This window comes from Phialemonium atrogriseum (genome assembly GCF_030411735.1).
Source record: "Phialemonium atrogriseum strain 8032-3 unplaced genomic scaffold QBC33scaffold_27, whole genome shotgun sequence".
Lineage (NCBI taxonomy): Eukaryota > Fungi > Ascomycota > Sordariomycetes > Cephalothecales > Cephalothecaceae > Phialemonium > Phialemonium atrogriseum.
The window spans coordinates 89,330-113,655 of NW_026848164.1; the positions used below are offsets into that span (position 1 = coordinate 89,330).

At 56.5% G+C, this 24,326-nt stretch overlaps 8 protein-coding genes across 8 annotated transcripts in view; 4 read left to right on the forward strand and 4 right to left on the reverse strand.

The window, feature by feature from the left end:
- The window catches only part of QBC33DRAFT_498363 (P-loop containing nucleoside triphosphate hydrolase protein), a 3,141-nt gene extending 557 nt beyond the window's left edge, over positions 1-2,584 (reverse strand). The window contains exons 1-3 of the mRNA XM_060425614.1: positions 2,296-2,584; positions 2,086-2,236; positions 4-2,023 (exon numbers count right to left, since the gene is read on the reverse strand). Of these exons, the coding sequence (XP_060280163.1) occupies positions 4-2,023; positions 2,086-2,236; positions 2,296-2,473 (2,349 nt within the window). The 5' untranslated portion in view covers positions 2,474-2,584. The remainder of the gene's footprint in view (positions 1-3; positions 2,024-2,085; positions 2,237-2,295) is intronic.
- A 119-nt stretch (positions 2,585-2,703) lies between these two features.
- Positions 2,704-3,803, forward strand: QBC33DRAFT_548404 (uncharacterized protein). The gene is made up of 2 exons (XM_060428843.1): positions 2,704-3,169; positions 3,222-3,803. Exons 1-2 carry the CDS (start codon positions 2,739-2,741, stop codon positions 3,619-3,621), a joined length of 831 nt encoding a protein of 276 aa, XP_060280164.1. The 5' UTR covers positions 2,704-2,738; the 3' UTR covers positions 3,622-3,803.
- Positions 3,804-3,934: 131 nt separating this feature from the next.
- QBC33DRAFT_478685 (ribonuclease T2-like protein) lies at positions 3,935-5,223 on the reverse strand (the record flags this gene model as incomplete). The annotated part of the gene is made up of 2 exons (XM_060425296.1): positions 3,935-4,901; positions 4,997-5,223. Coding segments are annotated over 2 exons (1,194 nt in total), but the record flags the coding sequence as incomplete, so codon positions are not given.
- Positions 5,224-6,352: 1,129 nt separating this feature from the next.
- On the reverse strand, positions 6,353-8,460 carry QBC33DRAFT_596211 (uncharacterized protein; the record flags this gene model as incomplete). Its single annotated transcript, XM_060431867.1, has 7 exons — positions 6,353-6,464; positions 6,871-6,967; positions 7,022-7,086; positions 7,144-7,261; positions 7,318-7,684; positions 7,762-7,891; positions 8,438-8,460. 7 exons carry the CDS (start codon positions 8,458-8,460, stop codon positions 6,353-6,355), a joined length of 912 nt encoding a protein of 303 aa, XP_060280166.1.
- A 672-nt stretch (positions 8,461-9,132) lies between these two features.
- On the forward strand, positions 9,133-10,850 carry QBC33DRAFT_548407 (uncharacterized protein). The gene is made up of 3 exons (XM_060428844.1): positions 9,133-10,396; positions 10,483-10,597; positions 10,672-10,850. Exon 1 carries the CDS (start codon positions 9,489-9,491, stop codon positions 10,368-10,370), a length of 882 nt encoding a protein of 293 aa, XP_060280167.1. The 5' UTR covers positions 9,133-9,488; the 3' UTR covers positions 10,371-10,396; positions 10,483-10,597; positions 10,672-10,850.
- A 336-nt stretch (positions 10,851-11,186) lies between these two features.
- On the forward strand, positions 11,187-12,060 carry QBC33DRAFT_210692 (uncharacterized protein). The gene has a single exon (XM_060422659.1). It carries the CDS (start codon positions 11,434-11,436, stop codon positions 11,932-11,934), a length of 501 nt encoding a protein of 166 aa, XP_060280168.1. The 5' UTR covers positions 11,187-11,433; the 3' UTR covers positions 11,935-12,060.
- A 3,197-nt stretch (positions 12,061-15,257) lies between these two features.
- QBC33DRAFT_548417 (uncharacterized protein) lies at positions 15,258-17,695 on the forward strand. The gene is made up of 3 exons (XM_060428845.1): positions 15,258-16,110; positions 16,192-17,197; positions 17,265-17,695. Exons 1-3 carry the CDS (start codon positions 15,688-15,690, stop codon positions 17,624-17,626), a joined length of 1,791 nt encoding a protein of 596 aa, XP_060280169.1. The 5' UTR covers positions 15,258-15,687; the 3' UTR covers positions 17,627-17,695.
- A 204-nt stretch (positions 17,696-17,899) lies between these two features.
- On the reverse strand, positions 17,900-22,945 carry QBC33DRAFT_478696 (ABC-2 type transporter). Its single transcript, XM_060425297.1, has 3 exons — positions 21,738-22,945; positions 20,720-21,617; positions 17,900-20,651 (listed from the first exon to the last, which is right to left on the reverse strand). The coding sequence occupies exons 1-3, from the start codon at positions 22,487-22,489 to the stop codon at positions 18,087-18,089; spliced, it is 4,215 nt and encodes a 1,404-aa protein (XP_060280170.1). The 5' UTR covers positions 22,490-22,945; the 3' UTR covers positions 17,900-18,086.
- Between the last annotated feature and the right edge of the window lie 1,381 nt (positions 22,946-24,326).

Here is a 24,326-nt window from a genome sequence, read left to right on the forward strand (position 1 = left end):
CACATCTAGCTTCTCAGCCTCATCCCATCGGCCTTGCTTCCAGTAGGTTGACGCTAGGTTGTTCATGCTAGTCAGTGTGTATGGATGATCAATGCCATGCATTCTCTTCCTGATCTCCAAGACCTGCACTTTTAGCTTCTCAGCCTCATCCCATCGACCTTGGTTCCAGTAGGTTGACGCTAGGTTATTCATGCTAGTCAGTATGTCTGGATGATCAATGCCAAGCACCCTCTTCCCTATCTCCAAGACCTGCACCTCTAGCTTCTCAGCCTCATTCCATCGGCCTTGGTTCCAGTAGGTTAACGCTAGGTTGTTCATGCTAGTCAGTATGTCTGGATGATCAATGCCAAGCACCCTCTTCCTGATCTCCAAGACCTGCACATCTAGCTTCTCAGCCTCATCCCATCGGCCTTGCTTCCAGTAGGTTGACGCTAGGTTGTTCATGCTAGTCAGTGTGTATGGATGATCAATGCCAAGCACCTTCTTCCTTATCTCCAAGACCTGCAGCTCTAGCTTCTCAGCCTCATCCCATCGGCCTTGGTCCTGATAGGTTAACGCTAGGTTGTTCATGCTCGTCAGTGTCTCAGGATGCTCCACTCCTAACACCTTCGTTGTTCCCTCTAGCACCTGCGTAGCAAGTACCTCCGCCTCTTTATACAACCCTTTGTCACTCAGGACCCTCGCGTATGCAGATACAGCAGCCAGCGTTGACTCATGTCCTTTACCAAGAATCGTTTCTTGAGTTGCCATTGCCTTCTTCAACATCTCACCCGCCAAGTCATATCTGCCCTGCGTTTGCGCATACCATCCGCCATAGTAGAGGATAGAGGTCCATTTTAGACACGACTCCTCGTCAGTCGGCCGATTGTTGGCAGCCGTTTCGATGTGGGGGAACAGCTGCTGGCAGGTCTTCCAATTGCTATAGTCCGGCTCCGGAAACGCCTGCATCCGCGCAATGTACAGCCGCTTGAATCTCTCCAGGAGACCGGAGGCTTTGAGCCAGGTTCTCGTCGACAGCTGCACCAGGCGGTGCATCTCGAAGACGTCCCCGTCCTCGTTGGTGGTGATGACCAGAGAGTAGTTCCTCAGTGTCAGTACGTCTTCGTCGAAGGCCATCTCGAAAGCCACGTCTGCGCTGGTGTCGCTCTCGTCGCCCTCGGCCGAGCCTTGGCCACGGTCGCCGCTGCTGTTGTTGCCACCCTCCTGCCGATCATCCTTTTCGGGAGGCTTCAACAGCCACTCCGGGATACCCTGCCGGTCAAAGAAGCTCATGAGTGAGAGCAGGTCTGCCGCGGATGGCCGCTTGGAGCGGATGTGGTCAAAAGAGATGTGCCACGTCTTGAGGATCGAGTTCGACACGTATCCGTCCCTCCGCAGGTCTTCCACCTCATGCTGGAGAAGGGAACTTTTCCAGCGCTCGCTTTTGCGGAATTTCTCCAGGTATTTCTCCACCGAGCTCCGTGGTTTCGCCTGCTGGATGTAAGCTGCTGCTTGGCTGATGGCCAGTGGCATCCCGTCGAGCTCTGCCACGAGCTCCACCGCCGCGTCCGTGGCCGGCTGGGCCCCTAGCTTTTTCTCCAGGAGCGAAAGGGCATCGGTCTGCGTCATCGCCCCAACTTCAATGATGCTTCTGTTATCTCCGGCCAGCTTCCAGGCCACCTCCTTGTAACGCGTGGTGATGAGGATCGACCCGTTCTGGCTCTGTGGCAGATACGTCGACAGGGCTTGGCCACTGGCAGTGACCTTGGCGTCGCAAAAGACGTCGAGATCGTCGGCGCTGTCAAGTATAATGTACCACCTCCCATTTCCTTCGTTGCACAGCCAGCGGTAGACCAGCTGCAATATGTCCGCCTTTGGCTCGTTCCGGCCGCGAACTTTGGCCGCGTCGGCAATTGCCTTGAAGCCTTCTTGGACGCGCGCGGCGGTATTGGCGTGGATCCAGAATACCCAGGATTTGCTTGGTTCAAGGTCGCCTGCGCTTTCTCTTATTCGGTGGGCATATTCGATCGCGAGCTGGGATTTGCTATCCTCCAGTCAGCGTCGCCTCAACTGGCTCTGGGAGCCTCCTCGTTTCTTGTTACCCACCCAACGCCGCCCAAGCCCACGAGAGCCGCACGACCGGCTGGTATGGAGCATAGCTGATGGATCTTCTCGAGGAGGTCTCCGCGATTGATGAAATCACGGTCACGGCGGAAGGGGATCGTCGACGACGGCTTTGGCGGGGTTTCTGGTCGTTCTTCATGCGAGCCGCTAATTAGCTTTGCCGAGATCAGATATGCCTCTAGTAGAACTTACCAGGTGGGAGATGGATCTGGGCCGTGATTGGGGCATAGCTTTGCCCAACCTGCAGGCCTTTATTGTCGTTGCCGAAGGAGATCGCGGGGGTGTTCTGACCCCTGGCGGGGTTGTTCTGATCCTTGGCGGGGGTGTCAGGGGCCATCGCGGGGATGTCATCGTGGGTGTTCTGATCCATCTCAGCAGTGATTTAGTCCATCTCGGCAGAGAGGCTGCGGTACGGAATAGTAGTCAGGAATCTATGGTAGAGAGGTCGGCAGGTTGCTAGTAGCTTAGTTGATGGAGGAAGATGCATGGGCAGGGTGGGCAGTTGGGCGGCTGGGCGGCTAAGCGGCTGAGCGATTGGGTGGTTGGGCTGACTCGCGATATTTATCCTCCGATTATAACCCCTCCTAACTCCCAGCCTCATAAACTATTGCCGAGTGCCTTAGCATCGGAGCACAATGGCTGATCCTCTGAGCATTACCGCGAGCATTGTGGGCATTGTTGCCCCGGCAATGCATGTAACCCGACTTCTCTTAGACGACCTTCAGAAGATCAGCGATGCGCCCACGTCTGTCGCAATCCTGAAAGAAGATCTGCTGTCCATGGACATGGCTCTCCAGTCCCTCCGCGACGTGACAGATGCACAGTGGAAATCCCTTGGCTGGGCCTCCGTTGACCGTTCAAAGGCAGTGATGAATACCTGCGCCAAATCGTGCGGCATATTCAGAGCGGACATCCAGAAATGGACCAGACATTCCGATGAAGGGAAGCTATCGTGGCAGGATCGCGCCAACGTGGGCTTCTTCAAGCAGAAAAGGATCGCGTCAATGTCAGAGCAGCTGCGCAATTGCAAGACCACTCTCAATGCGGTAGTTAGTATCGCAACTCTGTGCGTAAAACTCGAAAGCCCTCAGTGCTCGGACCGCTAACGACATAGACAGGCATAGCTCACTTCGACACACACACCTCACCGAAGAGGTGCGAACGATGGTATCGAATAAGGAGGCCGTGATCAGCAACGCCATTGCAGGAACGGACAGACAGCTAGCTGAAGTCAAGGCAAGATTCGAAGAGCTCAACCAGGGCCACCAGCAGGAACAGGCAGAAACCAAGGACGAGGCCGACGAGCGAGCCCAGATTGGGGAGGAACAGAAGACTCTAGATGCGTCGCAGAAGCTACTTGAAGAGTTGCTTAAGACGATTCGAGAAGAGATGGGCAGAAAAGAGGCACAGAAGGCCCATATGCCAACGGTGACTTTTGGAACGGGCAATAGCGGGCTTCAAATAGGAGTTAGCAACGGGGCTATCAGTGGCGTCACTTTCGGCGTAAGGAGTACGTGAGATTTCTCGAGGGAAGACACACCGGGATCATAGGGCAAGGTAGAGAAGGAATACGGCTGATTAGGCTTAGGTTTATTGGGTAAGAAGGCAGGTAGAAGTTGTCTTGGATATTCCCCACTCTCTTCTCAGCTGTTAAAACCACAGTCGTCATTAGTAATTAACATCTGGGAGTTAAAATCAAGTGGATTTCTCTTATCTAACCAGATCTAGATTTTAGCTAGCTTCCGCGTACCACATTTTCAGACACTCTTATGTCAATAACCCCCCTCTCTCTTCCCAACTCAGGTCATAGGACCACCTCCTAGGAAGCCGTCCAGGTAACCTGAAGCGAGACATCCTTGGAAGTGGTATAAACAATTCCCTGCTCGGTCCCGCTAGGAAGGCTGGTCGCGTAGAAAGTGGACTTCCCGTCGTAAGTCAAGTAGGTACCGTCGTAACCAAACGAACTGGCAGCAGAGACAGAAGCACCGCAAGTCAAAGAGGTGTCGCTCTGAACCGCGCATTTGCCCTTGCTGGTGGTGAGGGTGAAGGTTGAGCCGCTAGCATCGGGTGTCGCCGTGTACGTGGCCGGGGTGCCACCAGCCCGGTACCACGTTCCTCCGCTGATGAGGAAGCCGCCGCTGGATGAGCTTGGAGTGTTGACGTAGAGCCGACCCTTGCCAGAGAGCACACCTGGCTCACCAGGCGCTGCTGTCGAAGTAGGTGGCGCTGTGGTAGTCGTGGCTGTAGGCTGGGTGGTGGCATACTTGGGTAGGTACCTGATACCAGTCGAGGGGCAGGTAGGCGGCGGCCCAACATACTGAACCGGGACAAAGGTGCCAGACTGAATCGAGCCCTGGACGTTGTAGTGATACCAAAGCTCGTTGAGCTTGTTACCGCTGCAGTTGATGATGACGTCGTGGCCGTGGTGGGCCTTGAGAGCTGCCTGGATCGCGGCAAGAGTGTACGTCGCCGTCGCCGAGGGCACGATGCCGGCCGCGGCGAGCCAATCGTACGAGGGAAGCGACTTGAACACCTGCACGGCTCGCTTGAAGTAGTCGACAACCTCGTCACCCGGCTGATAGTTGGGATAGCAAGACGGCTCCAAGGTGCTCATGCAGGTGCCATGCTTGCCGAACTCATGCTCCCAGAAGTCCTCGTCGTCTCCGGAATAATCCTTCCAATACTTTTCCATGTACTTGAGAGTGCAGGGGGCGCGACCGCTCAGAATTTGACTGATATTTGTGTACTGCCTCTTTTGGTCGCAATACTGCTCATAGGTTCCATCACAGTTGTCGGGCCTGCGCCTGTGTCAGTGGGGCCACTTAGGGGGGGGCACACCAGGCGGTGGTCACAAGAGCCGGGAGCCGGGAGATGGAGAAGGGGAAATAAGTACCAAAGCCCGTGGACAGTCCACGACGTAGCGGGGCCCGTGGAAGGGCTGGTGTCCCAGAATTGAGTCAAGAGGACTTGACCTCCAGGGTAGTTGAAACAGCACGTGTTGTCGTACGCAGTGGTGTTGTGGCAGCTGAGCGGAGTGTCGGCGGGGCAAGACAAGGAGCCCGAAACCGCCGCCAGCGCAGGCCCGGCGGCGAGGGCAAGCTCAAGGAGAAACGTCTTCATACCAAACATTTTATCTGTAATCAGCTACAATGCAGGGGGACGGCCGACAAAACAATCACCAGCTGTAGGGATCGACGGGGGTATTTAAGGTCATGTTCCGCCGCCGGGCCCGCCGAACTGGAACGAAAAAGAGGAAATAATTAGGAATAGTCCGACTGCGAATCAATAATTTCACTGCAAGCTGCATGCGTCCGTCTCAATGACAACCTCTCACAGCTCCCAATTACTTCTCGTGCCTGACTAGAATTCATGGAATGCACGTGGCGAACCAGGCGCCAAGAGGTTTAGTGCAGTTTCCATGGGCGGGCGTGCTCCTCAGAAGGGTCCTGGATTGGCCTAGAAGACCCGTACTTCATCCAGTAGGCTCAAACGGGCAGGTCTTAGTTAAGCACACCTATGAGACTCATCCAGTTTGCCCACGTGCTAATGCCACTTTCACACTCATAACCCTTGTTCGCAAGACTTAGATGTACGTTAGATGTCAACTTCCTGATTTGCTATTGTTCACCTTCAGGGATGTCAGGATTGGGTTATTAACCACTCCTATTCCTGGGACAAAGTGCGTGTCCCCCCAATACCCGTGACATCCCACGAATGCGGGCTAGAGGGGTTCTGGGCTACTTCGTGCCCAACTTTGACTTTCTTGATGCTTGAAACTTCCACGATGCTTCTTGCGGTAAGTCAAATCTCTCAGGCGGCAGCACTCCTCGCTCCGACCAACCAGTCAATAACCACGGCTCTACCACCTTCACATTGCGCAACACGGAGTTCGCACCGGTCGCTGATGGTGTCCGGGGCCAACGCCACCAAGCACTACACCGAGACTATCCAGAAATATTGCGACTGTGACTGCGACGACATCTCACCCATAGCCTGCCCCGACAAGTACGTCACACGAAGACCGACCCTGATGACTGCAGTGACAGCAACTTCCACCTGAGTTCACACCTTCTACCCCAACCCGCCCCCCCCCCCCCCCAAAAAAAAAAAAAAAAAAAATTAAAATAAAAAAAATAGTGCCCCACCGGCTTCTGCACCAACGGCGCCTGCTGTTTGAATTCCTGCACGGGCCAGTCGTGCAGCACCTCCGGGCCCTGCGGACCCGGCGGCTCGTGCGTTTGCGCCGCCATCACGGGCGGCACGGGTTTTCGCGTCGACGGGCAGACGTCCTGCTCAGGCCTGCTCGACTGCGGCACCAGCGCCCACTGCCCGCCGGGGAGCGTGTGTGCTGTCGGGGCCCGCTGCGGGCGTGACTGTTGGTCATCTGGAGGGGTGGGATGGGCAGGTGGAGTAGGGTTGGGTTTAAGCCCGTTAATCTCAAGCCCGAGAGACCAATAGTATCACTCGATCGACGCCAAAACGTTGATTACAACTAGTAATAATACATGATCATGATCTCAGTTTCATCACATACTCTATCTCACTTCCAAAAACGACCCCTTGCAATATTGTTGACTTCTTGGTGCTTCGGAGGGGACGATGCTGTCCGATAACTCGTACGATACGTTTCTGTCGCCTTTTCCATCTGGGTTGGAGCGGATAGATTCTGTAGAAATTCGTTCAAATGCATGTGCCTGAAGCACAGCTCCGGATCGAGCGGGCTGTACGCGTGAAACACTCGTCGTCCGTGCATTTGAAGAATTATACTGGCGAGCCTTTTCCACGACAAACACTCTGAGAACGGGAACGGAAGCGGCCATGATGGTCACGGCAATCTCTGCTGCCTCCCAAATGTAAAGCTCGACTGGAGATCATATCAGCGAGCCGTCCCACCTGTTGGGGAAGATATGTAAAGGACAAAGTGACTTACAGAAGTCCAGCCTGGATAGATAAATGCACTTGACCACGCCAGTGATTCCTGCACTAGCAAATGGTCAGCATTTGGGTCGGGGTGAAAAGGTGGAAGTGGGACTCATTTACAAGACGCCCATGCTCATCCCCACGGCAACTCCAATCTTCTCGCGGAGCTTCATCGTTAGGCCCCAGATTACTCGCCATGCAATGCCAGCTAGGACAAAGTCCATGACAGTGGAGTATACTTTTTTTCCCGTGAGCGTCAATACAGCGAGGGATGGTCTCCAAGGCTTCACCTACTGGAGGAAAACAACCCAAAACGCACCGCAACAGACGCGGGCCAGCATGAACCGGGGATTGTCGGGTTCCACCCCTTCTCGACGGGTTTGCACTGAATGAGGACGAAGAGGACGGATAAGAAGAGCGCCACGTTCATGGACACGACAATGAACCAGAGCAATGGCCTCAGCCTACCAAACAGCACCCGCAGCAGCGTCAGGGCAAACGATGTCTTGCTCAGCATTGCGGCGCCAATGGCGAACACGCCGCTGATGGCATTCAGCTTGCCTATTCGCGGCTGGATGCTTGGCTCGACTTCGAATACAGCCCTGCCAGAGGCAACGGCCATGGCGTCGGTCCGAAGTGAAACGGCGATGAGAAGACAGACCTAAGATAAATCGAGAAACGATTAACAATGCATTTCCAAGGGTTTCAAGCGGAGCAGGATGGGGGGAGATATCGTACCCATGCAAAGACCAACACATGATCGTCAATCCAGACCCCGCGTGACCGGGTGCACTTGCAGTATATCCTGAGACCGAGGGCTATTGCAGCGAGCGGGACGAGGACCCACTGGGAGGCTGTTGCACGCTGACTGTCATTTCCAGACATTATTATGGGTGCGATCGAAGGATGGAACGCTGGGAAGGAACGCAGCCGCCCGGGCGGGATGGAGACACGGGAAGGAAGCAGGGTGGGCACACGAGGGCCCACCTCCCCGGGCAGCCTAACTATATACATATCCGTAATCACCACGACCACCCATACACATCATTTCAGCAGCGCACAGGGGGCTGGGACTAGGGCAGGGGACGACCCAGCTAATCTGGGGTGTTCGCGAGATCCGACAGGCTAGACCCCACCTTCTGGAACGTCGATGTGTTCCCAAACATGCCTGAAGGGATTAGCTCGCGCTCAGACACTGGGCTAGATACCAAGTTAGTTCATGACGGTCGATGTCTAGATCCGTATCGGTAGCGCCAAGCTTGGTGGGGAACGGAATTATGGTTCCATTGGATCAAGGCTGCATTAGCGTAGACACCAAACACTCGGGGAACCACCTTCAGACCTGCCTCGGAGCTAGCTTCTCGACGCAGGAGTGTAAAAGGTGCCCTGACATGGCTGAGCAGGGTGTAATTACGGAGTATGCTGTGGGAAGGACATTCTGGGAATACCCCATTTGAAAGCAACTCTTTCCGACCAGCATGAAAGAATACGTGGACGAGGTTCATGGACGCAATTATATTTCATACTCTCTCAGAATACTCGGTCAGTAGGGCTCGGTCAATACCCCCTTTGGTACAAGCAGATACCTCTTCCCTGGCTGCCTGGCTCGGGCTTCAACTCGGTGGGTCTAGTGTAGGACCCGCTTTTCGTGGACCTCCCGAGCCGTAACTTCGGGACCCCGCCGCCCGGGAAGGTGTTTAGCAAACCGGCAAGCCGTCTTAGTAAATTTCTAGGCCAATTGTTGACGCCAGTGAGAAACACGGTTTGAGATACCTTGCTGGAACTATGGGATAGCTATAAAGCGAAAACTAGTATATTTCGATATCACACACACCAGAGCACTCCAGCAAATAACTTAGAATAGTCGTACGGGCTTGGTAAGTGGTTGTCTTTCAATACAACGAGGGCCGTCGCGAGCTTCAGCTAAATGTCAGTCGGCTCTTACCAGAAGATATAATGAATTGTGGCTCGGTGATCTCATAGTTGAAACCGAAGAAGGAAATTCTTCACGACGTTTCAGTTTGTCAAGTTCAGGGATAAAACGAGGTTGTAGAATATGCTGCTTATTCAACCTAAGCCCAGCCATCCATTTTAATGCTATTTTCATTCGTTTAATTTTCAAAGAATGCCGAAAAGCCCATTACTATGGATGTACGACAGTTTTGCAGATGGCCCACCGAACAAAATTATAATCAGCCATTGGAAACTAATTGTCGAAACTAAGGTTCCACCCGGGTCAAATAGATTGGACTTATATGAACGGGACATTATCCTCTATTAATCCCGACAGTCCGGCTGAGAGCGAGGGGTACCCATCACAATTCTTCTACAACAGTCCCGGTAGTTGTATCAAACCCTGGGGTCAGTGAGGAAATTGGAAGAAACCATTTTGGACCTCCTTACATCATCGGGTACCCGGGTGCGAAATCGTCCCACCTTGTCACATCAACATTGCCGATTTCGCCATGACGAATTGTAAATCCAGCACCTGCCTGCGCCTCGGCGCTCTCGCGTCTGCATTTGTAGCGCCCGCGGCAGCAGCAGGATGCGACCGGTCGACGCTAATCGAGACAACGAGCCGCTACGTCGCGGCGCAGAGCCTCGGTGAGATCCGCTACCTACAGGGTCTGACGGCCAACACGACGTACACGGAGAACGCCAACGCGACGGCCATTGGGGCGGGGATCCTCTCGCGGGCGCTGAAGATCGACCACAGCCGCAGTATCCACGACACGACGGCGTGCTCGACGTACACGGAGCTGATCATCGCCGACCCGGCGCACCCCTACGTCATCGGCACGCAGATCCGCCTCGCGGCCGACGGCGGCGGGTGGAACGGCACCGGCATCGCAAAGGTCGAGACCATCGTGACCGAAGCCGGCGACTGGCTCTTCAACCCGCAGCACACGCTGCACTACACGCTCGCGGAGGCGTGGGATCCTGTCCCCGAGGCGCAGCGAGATACACGGGAGACGATCCAGGCTGCCGCAGACGCGTACCTAGATCTCTTTCGCAAGGGCCCCGGGAGCGTCGACGTGCCCTGGGCGGACGGCTGCAGGCGGCTCGAGGGCGGCCTGTACACGGCGCCGGGGGACACGTGCATCAGCGGCGTGCCGACTGGCGTCGAGCTGGTCAACCGCCGATACGTCATCGACGAGGTTTTGGGCTCCGTCGACGTGTTTATGAGCTTTGGCGGCGGCGAGAGCGGCAGCGGGTTGCCTGATAGCCATCAGTTCCGGATCGAGAATGGTAAGATCCGGTTCATCCATACCATTACCCATTGTTTTCAGCCAAACTGCGGTTTCGGCGACCCGCCCGCGGAGCTGGGTCAGGATGTGGGATATTAGGAAGCCCATGGGTGCCATAGGATGTACTGTACATACATTCATGTTAGAACGCAGAGACTCGTCAAAATTGGTGCTGCATGCATTTACACGTCTTTGATATTGGTTCACTTCCCTGAGATATAAATCGACCCAGTATTGAGCCTCCAGTCAGAAATACTACTTGGGTTTGGATCTGTTTGGTGCAAGCACCGAAACGGAGTTTGTAAATCATCGAACTGTGCGAAATGCTGTGGGACCTCTAATATAATTAGCTGATCTCAACTGATTTATTAACATGAGGGAGATACGCTTACCAACCTACCGATCAAAGACAATCAGGAAGTAGGCATGAAGAACTGCAGAAGAACTCCACCTCCGGCTCTCTTTCGGCATGATGAGAACGTCCCAGGGACAGTATTGGCTATCAGCACATAGGTTATGCTAGGGTGGGCGAGAGCTCGAAATCAGGACAAAGAGAGGAAACGGAAGCTTCAGCTGTACTTCGAGTTGCCCATGCGCCACATCAGAACATTCTTTGTTACGTAACTAAGGGCAAGGGAGTCGCCGGTTTGGGCGATAGTTGGACACATGATTTCGGTATTATGGAAAAGGTGGCGGAGAGGACTCGGTGGCGTATCAGCTGGGATGTGTAAAATTCCAGCTATTATTTTTCTTTGTTATCGACTTCTCAGCCATTGGGCGTTGGGTGCTCGTGATTACCTAATCTGATGGCAAAGACGCGTGCAAACAGAGAATACCCTTCTTGAGAATATAAAGCCTCGAGCTGATGCCTAAGAATTGGCCAAAGTGCCTGACCAAATGCGTATCAATTCATACATGCCGATTCTTCCTCCAATTTTACAACCCCAGATCGTTGAGAGACGTCACAAAGGCGCTCTGGGGCCAGACGCGCCAAACGCGCTAGGTCACGTGCAAGCTAGGAATCCCCTCTGGCTTAGGTTTGCACCACAACATCGAAACTGCGCGCCCCCTCCAAAAAAGAAAGAGAAGGCCGAGACAAGCAGAAGCATGGGCGTGTGCCCCCAGATGCAATTACTTGGTAAAAGGACGCCGTTGAGAAATAATGCCACCACAAGCAGCGCCCACGAATAATGGCTTGCCCTCCCCATCATCGCCGGCAAACATTAAAGACAGCATTGACAGGGAAAAAGCCCAAAAAGCCCAAACATCCATCCTCGAGAAGTGGTCGCTGGCCTCCCTGCACGAGATTCTCCCTCGCGACCTAAATCCTCCATTTTGGGGCAAGAATCTACTCGTGTCGCTGCTCACCCTCGCTGGGCAGAAGCCGCTCGACCAAGCAAAAACCCTCCTTCTCGACCAGATCAAGCGACGCCTCCACGACACGTCAAGCTTGCGCCGGCTGCCCGTCAACCAGAGCGAATTCCTCACTATTGGCGACGTACACGCCATCCTCGAGTCCTTGACCGCTGACAAGGTGTCTTCAGACTCGGAACCGGTGGCCGAACTGTCGGTAAGCGCGGGCCCTCGCCAACTAATTTTGTTTCCCCCCTCCTTTTTCTTTGTTCTCGTTACCCACGCACGCTCGGATCAACCAAGACTCTGACTCTGTCTTTCGCGCTCTATAGATCGTTGTCTGTGGCTCTGTCGAATCGTCAGCCGAAGAATCCTCGCACGTCGGAACCGATGGCGCCGTGAGCTCTTCCGAAGACGAACCGCTGGCGCAATCTCAATCTCGACGCGCCTCCAAGGGACCCTCGCATTCTGGCTCGGAATCGAGATCTGACGACGACGACCGTGCTGCGAAACCCGCGAAGAAGAAGAATAATAAGCCGCGCCTCGCCCATCCTCTCTCAAACATGTCAGATTTGAGGCCTCCGCCCGCGACCGCTTCTACAGCGCAACCTTCGACAGTTAGCACCAGTTCCTCCACTGCCTTCCGCTTGCCTTCCGAAACTCGACCTTTCTCGACCATCGAACATAGACCTACACCGGAGCCTCGACCAACCCCGAGCTCTGATACCAGAAGCCCAGCCCGACCGCGGGCTTCCCCAGGCAATAATCACAAACCGACTGCACATACCAAACCTCAAGCAGGTGTATTTCCTAGGTCAACCCCGAAAAAGACTGGGCAGGCACTATCAGGTTCCAGTCGTAGCCCACAAACGGCGAGTCGCACTTCCATTTCGTCTATTGTTAATGGAACCTCGCCAATCGCTGGCAGGCCCTCTCCTGCTTCCTCTAGAGGTGCGGCTACTGCGGCCAAACCATCCACTGCCTCCTCCACGGCCTCCACTGCCCCTCCCAACCCCGCTTCTACCGCCCCTAGCCCTTCGGGGCCCCCCGTTAAGACATTAACTGTTACCCCGAATCGCCCCCCTCCCACAACCAAACCCGCGAGTGTGACACAGAAGGCCTCGACCATCACTCGTACCGAACCTACTTCCGGGTTCCGTCCCTCCCCCGTCCCAGCCGTGGCGTCCTCTGCCGAGACTCGCCGCGCTCCGTCGCCCCGACGACCGCCTCCTCCGTCCCAGACCTCCAGTCGAGCCAACGCCGAGCCACAACAGGGTGAGTCTCGAAGCGGGGCTAGCGCCCAGAAGCAGGCGAACAGTGCCCTCAAACTCCTTTCCCAGGCCGCCTTCAGCATGTCGAATCAGGCGGCGGCGGCTGCACTCGGCACCTCCACCCCCAGTTCCAGCTCCTCGTCGTCCCAAGGTCGCGCTGAATCCCACCCCAACCCCCAATACTTATCCGGCTCGGTCTCCCAGTCCGTGTCCCCACCCGTTGTCAACATGCGATCCCATTCTCAGTCATATTTCCAACCCCAATCTAAGGCCCAGCCGCAGTCGCAGCCGCCGCCGCAGTCGCAGCCACAACCGCAGCCCCAGACCCAATCCCAACCACCCCAACAACCCTCCCCCTCCCCGCGCCCCTCGTCGACGGCAGCGCAAGCCCCCACAGCCACCACCACCACCACCACCACTACCACCACCGCCAGCCGGAGCAGCAAGAAGCGCAAACACAGCGCGATCAGCCAAGAGCGCGCCGTGCGGCAGGCGGAGCTGGACCTGGAGATCAGCAGCGCGGTGCACAAGCGGGCCAAGTTCCTGGCCGACGAGGCGGCCAAGGAGTTTAGCGACTCGCAGCGGGAGCTGGACGCGGCGCGGTCGCTGCACGCGCGCCTGCGCGCCGAGGCCGAGGCCCTCGAGGCCCGCGCCGCGCAGCTCGAGGCCGAGCTGCGGCGCCTCGGCGCGTCGTACCGGGACGTCCTCGGCGAAGCTGCGCCGGGACCGCCACCCAATGGCGCGGTCGGCGGGCGCGGTGGTGGTGGTGTCGGGAAGGGGGATCCCGTCGATGTGCTGCGGGATATGGCGTCGTGCTTCGAGTTCCTGCTGCAGTCGATCCGGTCCAAGCCGGATAAGGCCAGGGCCGAGCGCGATGAGGCTGAGCGGGTGCTGCATGGCCTTGAGGCGGAGGTGCGGCTCGTGCAGGCGGATATGAAGCTCGCGACTGCCGAGGAGGTGAATAAGATGGCGGAGCTGAAGCAGCAGGCTGAGACGCTTGAGAAGCTCAGGGCGGTGACGGGGAGGGAGTGAGTATGTTCAGGTTGATGGGTCGAGGCCTGGAGAAGAGTTGTGGGTGTTATCAATGGGGGAAGGAAGGGTCTTGGTGTCGTGCTGGGGTGAGTAGCGTTGCTTTGAGGGGATGTTGGATCATATCAGACACTCCGTTCTGTTGGGGTATTTGGGCATCTGCATGGCTATGCGAGGGATATTTTACTGGCTTCTATTGCTATTATGGGTTATGGGTTATTAACTGGCTTAGGGCCGTCGGGTCTGGAGACCGCGTTGTCTTTCTTTTATTTTTATATTTACATTGTAGTGTCGTTTTGCGGTTTATTAGCTGCCATATCAATGGCGATTTAGCACGCGGTAAGGGGAGTCATGGGCCGGGAAAACGAAGGATTGGGGAGGGAAAACTAAATCAAAACCTGCGCTTCCGCCTCGTGCTTTAACTGTTCGTGTTGGGCTACCATGAAGGCCTACTCGAGGCAAGCTCCAAATCGGCTCATCAAGCTTCGAAAGTAGATGCTCAGTTGATCGAGGGTTGCAAACGTCTGCTATCAACGGTACCGGAAAGGTTTCCCTGGGGCTCAAATCAAACCACAACTAATTTTACCCTTTTACCTTCTGGCTGGCTGTTGTTGACCCAAGACACTGGCACTAGACCCGAGGAACGGCACAGATCCATCCATCGCGCTGCTAATGGACTCGGCATTGGAATCACGTCTGCTCATCATGGTTCGTGGTGTCCTATGAGTGCCAGTTCCTATTATACCTTGACACTCTATACGTTGACACGCTAAACCAACAACAGCTCAACCCCATCTATTATGAATTTGCCAGCGGCATTTCCCTCCGCTCGGCAGGGATGCACTCATCGACAAGGAAGGGGCCGAGTCCCGTGCCACCCCCAAATATAAGCTTGGAGACATGGGCCAATTGTGTGAGCATGGCAAGCGCGAAGAAACGACTGTGGAGAGACGCATCGTCCGATCTCAATCCGCTCACTGCTGGAATTACACAGTCAGTGGCAAGTGTTCAACGTAAGGTCAACAGTTGGAGGAGGACTGGGAGGAAACGGGTACCTACTGCATAGTGTATTGAGTATTGAGTGGCTGATATCCAGATGAGCCTCAGTCTATAATTACATTGCATATGGGTCCCGATCTGGCCTCCCCCACTTCAGGGGCTTTTGAGGTTGTTGCTTTTCGGCTCACCCACATAAGTGGGGGAAGTCCATGCGCGGTACACTTTAAACTGCTGCCTGATTTTCTGGAGGACTGAGTTGGCTCGGTTGGGCAGCACCTCAGTACGATGGCACGAGTGTCAATGCATGACAAGGTACGGATCCGTACAAGACCCACGAGGCTGAAATTAGTAATATTTTATTAGCGCTTACCCCTTGCAGGGATAACCACAACTAAGCTTCTGCACAAGGAAGGAGATGAGGACGATCTCCTATCAGTGGTGGTGATGGCTATTTCCCGACCTTCCCCCTGATTGGGCTTGGTCGAAAGAATTTCGAGAAGGATTTCCATCCTTGTAGGTTATCTCCAAAATCAACGTCCATCCACATGGTAGACCCAGTTATCTTGGACGGCACTGGAGACGCCAACATCGGACCCGTGTGTCGCGCCGTTAATTATACATAACACGAACCCTTCAAGAAAACTCTTGGCTCCTCTCTCTTTCCCCACTTGGACATTCAACCTTTTTGTTTGTTTCCTTCTGCCTGCGTCTGGCGTCACCCCCTGTTGCCTCGACGGCGCACTAGTTTTCGCCTATCGCCCATAATGTCGGACGGCGTACACTTTCTCGACCTCCCGCCATGGGAGGTGCTCAACTTCACGAGGAACTGCACCCTGTGGGGCGACTGGGTGGGCGTCGTCCTCACGCCGGATCCCGGGGATCCAAACAGTCTGATTGGTCCGGCCACATGGTCGAGTCTCGCCCTGTTCATCTCGGCGCTTCCAGGAGACGACCCGTTACAGTTCCTGGGGAACTTGAGCTTGTCAGAGGCCTTCCAGGAAATCTCGAAGTGGTACTCATACAACATGTATTACCAGTGGGAAGGGTCCGACGACTTTCAGGATGGCGGATGGAATCCGAATGAAAACTTCACTACAAAGGTGCTAAGCGAACCTGCAAAACGTTGCCCGGCTGAGTTTTGCCAGGCCGCGGCGTATGTCGGAAATCCCGATTTGACCGGCATCGGTGTAAGTCGTTTGGACAAACCCCCGCGGTTAACATCCTCGCAGCTCACCTTCTAACCCCTCTTCGTCGCGTCCACCCATTAGGTCTTCCTCTCGTACATCCTTGAAGCAGTACTTTCTAGCTGTTACTTGTTCGCTTTCACCGTGTGGCATATAAAGCGACACTTCAAGTCCAAAAAGAGTGGCAGTCAACACGACGCTCCGATTGGCTATGTAGGCGAAAAGGCCAAGCCCACCGGCCTGCGTGCCAGACTGTCGAAGCTGTCCCTCACCCAACGCACCCTCGACGCTTTCCGTGGCTCTCTCGACAGCTTCCTGTCCAGCGCCATGCTCATCAGCCTCGCCATGCTTTGCGCCTCCCTCTACCTGGACGTCCAGGGAATGAACGCCCCCAAGCCTTCTTTCAATGTGGCCTTCCCCTTCCACAGCAGCGCCGCCTACGACATGATCCTCTCGTTCCTGGCCTCGTGCTTCTCCGTCTTCCCTGTCATGCTGCTCTACGCGCTGAAGGGCAGTCGCAGCAGCGCCGCCAACAACAACAACAACAACCACAACAGCAACAAGGACGGCTCGGGCGGCGAGGACAAGCCGGATGGCGTGCACCGCCTGTGGATGCGGCGGTCTGTCATGCTCATCCTCTGGATTCTCGGCACCGTCGAGGTGTACCTCTCCCCGCGCGGGAACCCGGACTACGATGATCGCAACATACCCGACACGCAGGCCAACAGAGACCCTTGCAACAAGCGTGGCGGCAAGGACTACTGGGATGCCATGGTGGCGGTGGAGGTTGTTGTGATCGTCGTCCCGCTGCTGTGGATCATTGTGACTACCTTTCTCGTCACGGGCTTCGGCATCCCCGGCGTCGTGAACAACCGCTGGATCCGCAAGTGGCGGTCCGTCTGGCGGCTGGGCGTGGCTTGGGTTAACCTGGTGATCATGTGGGCTGTTTTCTTCTACTTCGCCAGCCTCAGACTCGCCATCGTCCGCTCGGCCGGTATCTCGGACGCGCAGAACTCCTGGACCTTTGGTCAGGTCCTGGCGCTGGTGGCGTGGGTACCCGTCGTGGCTGAGTTCTTCTATATCTTCATCTGTGAGCTCTCTCTGTTTCTTTCTCTCCTTGAATTCATGATTCTGGCACATACTGACACCAAACTTAGGGGGCATCGAAGACGGTCTCGACTCGCACATGCCATCTGGGTTCGAGGTCCAACGCGTGAACTCGGGCCTGCTTCCGTACCATGACGACGCCGACGGGGGCTTCGGACCCGATCCGTACGAGATGCAGCAGGGGCCCGAGGTCACCGACCGGAAGGGGGTCGCCTCGTCGACTGTCGTGGCCGAACCGTTTATGCAGATGCCGGAGCCATACCGAGGAGGGCATGAGTCAACTTCGGAAGGGCACCTCGCCGATCCCGAGGGTCAGCCCGCACTTCAGACCTACTATCCTCCTTACTACGACCATTCTGCAGGCCAGAATCCGCAGGAGCCGCGGCAGCATTTTGAAAGCACGGGTTGGTGATGCTGTGGTGTATATCCACTTGTATGAAAATCAGACAGCGATCACAATATATATTTTAATCATCTGCTTGACGCAAGCTATTCCCGCAGTCGATCCACAGTAGTAACGCAGTACGACAAGGTATGTATTGCGGGAATATAATTACAAGCAAACAGTCCCAGTTTCTGGGTCGACCGACCAATTCGTGAAAATTTGGGACCCTCACGCGAACGAACCTCTGGAAATCGAAGCGGAGCGCTTCTTATCTCTTGGAGAGACGGTAGACGACAATCTTTTCGTCTATGGGTAATTAAAGTGGTATCTATGATATAATTAGTCTAGTAGGTAAGGTCTATGTGATGCAGTCTAGTAAAATCTATGTGATGCAGTCTATTAGAATACATGTCTTTTGAGAGTGAAGGAAATCATGACAAGTGCCTCAAATGCCACGTTGTGTTGTGTCTGAGTGGCGAGCAGGACATTACTCGGCCTTCTTCGAAGTCTTTGTCCTCAGCTTCATGAGGGCATACACCAGCGCGTAGGAGCTGATGGCGAAGATGACCACGATGGCGGCGTCGCGCCAGCCGTAGTAGTACTCCATGAGGTTGAGGGTGCGCAGGTAGTCGCTCCCGCTGCTGTACTGGCAGACGCGGCAGTCGGCGGCGTCGCCAGGGTTGAGCAGGTTGCTGCTCGCTCCCATGCCCTCGAGGTAGCTGGCCAGGTACTCGGCGCACGTGGAGCCGGCGGGCGGGTCGAAGCGGGCGAGCTCGCCGGCCTTGCAGACGACGGGGGTGTCCCAGATGGCGAAGACGAGCATGCTGCCCATGAGGTAGTTGAAGGGGTTGAGCCAGTACATCCAGTAGCGCCAGAAGGCCTGGATCTGCGTGTAGGGCACCAGCACGCCGCAGAAGGAGACGAGGACGCCGATGACGAGCGGGTTCACGAGCGACGCGAACATCTCGTTGGGCGCGTACGCGGCGATGAACTGCCCGATGCCCGTGTACACGAGCTCGTACATGAGCATGACGAAGAAGGTGGCGCCGGCGCGGCTCGAGTCGTGCGGGAACCCGACCGTGTAGTACCAGCAGGCGAAGTAGAGCACGGCGCAGACGCACAGGTACGGCAGCTCCGACACCACGAGCCCCGTCGTGAAGGCCACCCACGAGTACATCTTGGACTTCTTCTCGCGCGCCTCGAAAATGTCGCGCCGCTGGATGAACAGCGGCTGCAGCTGGTTGATGACGCCCGGCGCCACGAAGATGAAGTTGAAGATGGTGAACAGCCGCATCTGCAGGTCGCCCACCGCGTCGCCGATCATCCAGAACGAGAACCCGTTGAACAGCGCCGTCGTGATGTGCAGCATGCACTTGTTGTTGACGTACCCGCGGTTGCGGAACAGCGACACGTTCATCCGCCGCGTCACGAGCCGCGTCTGCTGCCACAGCGGCATCGCAAACTCGTGCCCGTCGTCCAACGTTGCCGCGGGCTTCGCAGCCGCCGAGCTGATCATGCGGTCAAGCTCCACCCCGACGGCGTCGTGCTCGGGCGACGCAGCCCACACCTCGGCCCAGTCCCGCCCCTGCGACAGGTGGCCCGACACCACGTCGATCATGTGCTCGGCCGGGTTGGCGTCCGCGGGACACGGCGCGTCGTGGCGGCCAAAGTAGTCCCTGACCGTAGCGGCGTTGTCGCCAATATCCCCGAAGTACACCGTCTTGCCGCCCTTGGCCAGCAGCAGGAGCGTGTCGAACTGGGCAAACAGCTGCGCCGACGGCTGGTGGATGGTGACCAGTACGGCCTGTCCAGCATCCGCAAGCCTGCGCAGGAACCGCACCGTGTTGTACGCCGACTGCCCATCAAGCCCGGACGTCGGCTCGTCGAGGAAGATGAGGATGCTCGGCTTGGACACCAGCTCGACGCCGATGGTGACACGCTTCCGCTGCTCGACCGTCAGACCTGCGCCGACAGTGCCGATCAGCGTATCGGCGAGATCGTGCAGCTCGAGCAGCTCGATGATAGTATCGACATACGCCAGCTTCTCGGCGCGCGGCACATCCCGCCCCTGCCGCAGCAGCGCCGAGAACTCGAGCGCCTCGCGGACGGTCGCGTACGGCTCGTGCACGTCGAGCTGCTCGCAGTACCCGGCGGACCGCTGGAACGACACGGGCAGGGGCCGGCCGTCGACCATGATGGAGCCGCGGATCTGGCCCTCGGTCTTGCGCTGCGCCAGCACGTCCAGCAGCGTCGTCTTGCCCGCCCCCGAGGACCCCATCAGCGCGCCCAGCATGCCCGGCTTGACCCAGCCGTGGACGTGGTCCAGCAGGACGCGGTCGCCGGTAGGCGTCTTGACCGTGTACGAGAGGTCCTTCCACGTGAACACGGATGTGTTGCGGATGAGTCCCCCGCCCCCGCCCCCGCCCCGCCCGTCGGCCTCGTCCTTGGCCACGACGGTGCCTTCATCGCTGCTGCTATTCCCGCCCGAGGTCTTCTCCTGTTCGCGGGCCTGCGACTCCTCGTCCGCTCGCAGGGCGGCGGGCAGTACCGCCTTGGACTTCTCCCGCGGGATCAGGAGGCTCGAGCCGCCCTCGGAGGAAGCCCTCCACCGCGAGGTGAAGATGATGGTGATGGCGACGTAGAGCGCCCACCAGGCCCACACGATGCCGAAGTTCCTCCATATGTGGCTGGGGCCGTACGAGAGCGCCCTCAGGTACTGCTCCCCTGTGACGAAGGTCTGGCCCTGGGTCGCGCCGACGACGCCGGCGCATGACTGGTAGGCCGTGTCGTTGTACCCGGCACCGTTGGGGATCAGGTTGTAGGCCGCGCATGGGATGGTCTTGCCGTGGAGTTCGTTGGACATGAGGGCGTCGAAGGAGTAGGCCAGGGGGTTGATCCAGAAGATCCACACGAACCAGGGGTGCATCTTTGGCTTTTGGATTAAGTAGCCTGTGTACATGATGCAGGCGGTGATGACCAGGCCCGATACTTTGGAAGCTCCGTCGAAGGTTGTAAAGGCGGCGCCGATGGCTCGGAACAGGGCAGTCATGCACTTGAGCACCGAGTAATTAGCATGGGATTCGTGGACGGAGGGGGGAAATAGAGTGGGGGTTCGCCTACCATTGTTGTTGCGACCAGGACGACCCAGTACGTGAAGAACGCACTCGCGGTGGTGGTTAGGCCGACCATGAAGTATAGAATGAGCGAGAAGAAAGAGACCTGGAACAAGATGACCGGGATGTCGGCGGCGATCTGGGCGATACAGAAGGCAGCAGGGTGGAAATAGGCAAACGACTTGTGCTTGATCAGGACCGGCCGGCCGGAGAAGGACACGGTGACCTCCGACATGGATATCAAACTGTTGAAGAGCAGGGAGAAGAACAGAGCACCCCCCTTGATGAACAACCCCCCTGAGTTGGCCGGGGCGTTGTAGAAGAGCGAGCCAGCTATCAGTGCCTGGATCAGAGTAGAAAGCTGCTTAATCACAAAGGTGGCCTTGTCGCCCCAGACGATCTGGTATTGGCGGGCGATGCAGGCCTTTACCTGGGTGGCAAACCCGACTGTGAGCGGGCTGCTCTGGGGTAGGCGTCGGTCTCTCTCGCTGGCGACGCTCTCCTTGAAGAGCCTCGTGTTCTCCTCGGCATCGTGGGTAGAGGGATATCCGTACTCGGCTTCCATCTTGGTGCGAATGGGCGACTTCTCGTACTCTGCCCGGACCATCTCGGCGTTGCGGGGGAACGACAGTTCGAAGCCGGGCTTGATCCTCCGCTCCGTCGGCACGGTGACTCCGGTGAGGAAGTCGGCAGTGTTGGCACCGTCTTGGCAGACGAACCCGAGGTCCTCCATGAAGGGCCTGGCCTCTGCCATGGGGCCGTAGTAGATCTCTTTACCGCCGTCGAGGACGAGCACCTTGTCGAACAGGTTGTAGATGCCGTTGCCCGCCTGGTAGAGGGTCACGATGGAGGCGAGTCCCAGGACGTCTGTCATGGCGCGGACGGCTTTTGTGTACTCGAGTGCCCTAGATTGCAATTGATCATTAGCTACTACAGCCCTGCTTTCCTTCTCCGCTTTGTTCGCATGGAGGGGAAAGGGGGGAAGGGAAGGGGTAAGGGGGAGAGATTGCACTCCGAGCACTTACGTACTGGCGTCCAGGCCACGGGTGCTGTTATCCCAGCAAAAGACGGAGCCCCGAGTCGCTATGGTCTCGATGATAGACACGCGCTTCCGCTCTCCGCCCGACACGCCCCGGACGTACTCGTTCCCGACCTTTGTGCCGTGGGTGTGGGTGATGCCCATGGACTCGAGCAAGAAGTCCCGGGTCTCGTCCCGCAGTTCCTCCTTCGACCCGACGCCCTCGGGGACCTTGAAGGGGACCTTGAGACGGGTCGCAAAGTCCATGGTCTGGCCCACGGTGAGGGTCGGGAAGAAGAGCTCCTCCTCCGTGTTCATGACGATCTGGCCGCGGTATCGCTCTGCGTCTTTGGCCTCCATGGAGCCGTAGTGCACGTCGCCGGCGACCGAGGCATAGCCCCGCCGGCGGTTAGCCAGGATGCTGAGCAGGGTCGTACATCCCGATCCGGGGCGGCCCAGGACCAGGAGCATCTCGCCGGGCTTGACGCACCCATGGCTGCTGTCAAGGATCGTCTTTAGGGGCGGTTTGTGCCGGGATTCGCGGACGAGCTTGGGGATGTTGAACTGGGAGATGACGTTCTCGTGGATCGTGGCATCGGCGCTGATGGCTTTCACGGTTAGGTTCTTCCAGGTGATGCCCAGCTGGCGGGCTGGGATGCCGGAGCGGCGGTCGCGATCCCGCGTGTCTTCGAGGCGCGGCTTCAGTGACCACTCGTTGCCCTTCTCAGGGGGTCCATAGTCCAGGGTTGGTGGCTCCATATTGGGCGGGGCGTTTGAGGGTGAGAAAATGAGGACGGGAAGAAAGGAGACATGTCTTTATCAGATGAAACCTAGAGATCTAAACCACTTCTATTTGTCACCTCGGCCGCCTAATCCTTGTGAAATCAGGAATGCTTGCTCGGATCCGGATCCCATAGGTAGACATAGGTAGGACCCGCTAGTCGGCATCATCGCCATAGTTCCGCCGTGCCACCGAAGATAGGGCTGGTTCAAGACTCCAAGGTTCCCGCTTTAATGGCGCACTCTGGCTTAGAATGGGTCCTGGCGTGCCTAGCTATGCCAAGAGGGACCTAAATGTCGGTTCTTTAAGAGGGAGCGGTCCCGGCCAGTGGAGTCTCTCGCGCTCATGCCCTGGTGGCGCTGCCTCGCACTCGGATAGGTGTGGGCCCCGCTTAAATACTTATCATCCCGACCGAGGAGCTTGACACATTAGGTTGACTCTTGATAGCGGATACAATACCCACTATTGCTGGCTATTAGCCAATCAACCCCCCAAAGAATATTCAAACCACCACTAGAATCCAAGTTAAAGATCCTTCAAGATCATCCTTCTGAAGACACGACGGCCCCAACACGTGTGAAAGACGCCATCCACGCACCACGTAAACAGCGGAGCATCGGGGCTTGGCTCATGTTTATGCCGATAGTGACTCGCACTCGGGAGCAAACTGTCTTGATTATCGCCGTCGCGATTCGCAAATCTTCGTCGTCTTGGCTGCTAACCATTGCCTCCGCCCATAGGTTGTAGTTATCTTGCTGGGCATCTTCACATCCTCAACACAGAAGTAATCAATTCACCCACCCATATGCACCTTGGAAGGAACTGGAAAATTTGAGACCCAACATGATGCCGTCTCCCTGAAATACAGTTGATGAATCCACCATTAACTGGCGTGTAATTATCTTCAATCGTGTGACCTTGATGGAAGGTCAGAAAACACTGCCCCTGAATACCTTCAGCTGAAAACCCTCCCAAGTTCGTCCGAGAAGCCGGAGCGCGAAGGCCGGCGGTAAAGTCCGACAAGGGTCCGACCGGGCGGGTTGAAACCCCCGACCGAACCTGTCGAACAAGACTTGTAGTCCACACGGTGCACATACGGCTCATCCGTATCGCCGCCCTTTCGGCGTTATCCAGCTCGGCCTCGGCTCTGATCCTGCCGACAGGACAGTATATGACTCCGAAACGGAGCCTGCCCGGCTAGCACTTTTAGCAGGTTCTAGGTTCTGCATTAATCGTAACACAGAAAGTGGATTTGGAGAAAGCACATGGATCTGTTAAATTCGTGTCGTAAATAGTTACGCACCCTTCTTGCGTGCATTAATAAGCCATGTAATTAATAATCCAAGAGCAAACGGCGCCCCGACAGGCGCCCACGAGAACTGGATCCCATGCTACCCGCCTTGCTCCATGATGCCGGTAAAGACATTCGTCCAGCAACGAACCCTTCATGATCAAATCAGAGAGCAGCTATGCCGAGAAGTAAGCGGACATAGAGAGGGAGAGACGAAGAAGGTGGGGATATGGGGATTGGCAGGGGCGGGAAAGTCACAACTGGCTCGCAACTATTTGCAACAATATGGCCAGAACTACGACGCATGGTTCTGGATCCAAGCCGGAGACATCGCGTCGATTGACCAGGATTTCCTGGAAATACACCGGTCCTTTGCCGACAGCATGCTGCAACCCCATCAGCTAACCGCCGAGAGCGTGAGGCTCGCGGTGCTTCATTATCTCAAGACCCACTGGCAGTTAATGCAAGACATTGCCTCAGGTTGACGCTGGCAACTGAAGCCGACGTCGACACTATGTGGAGAA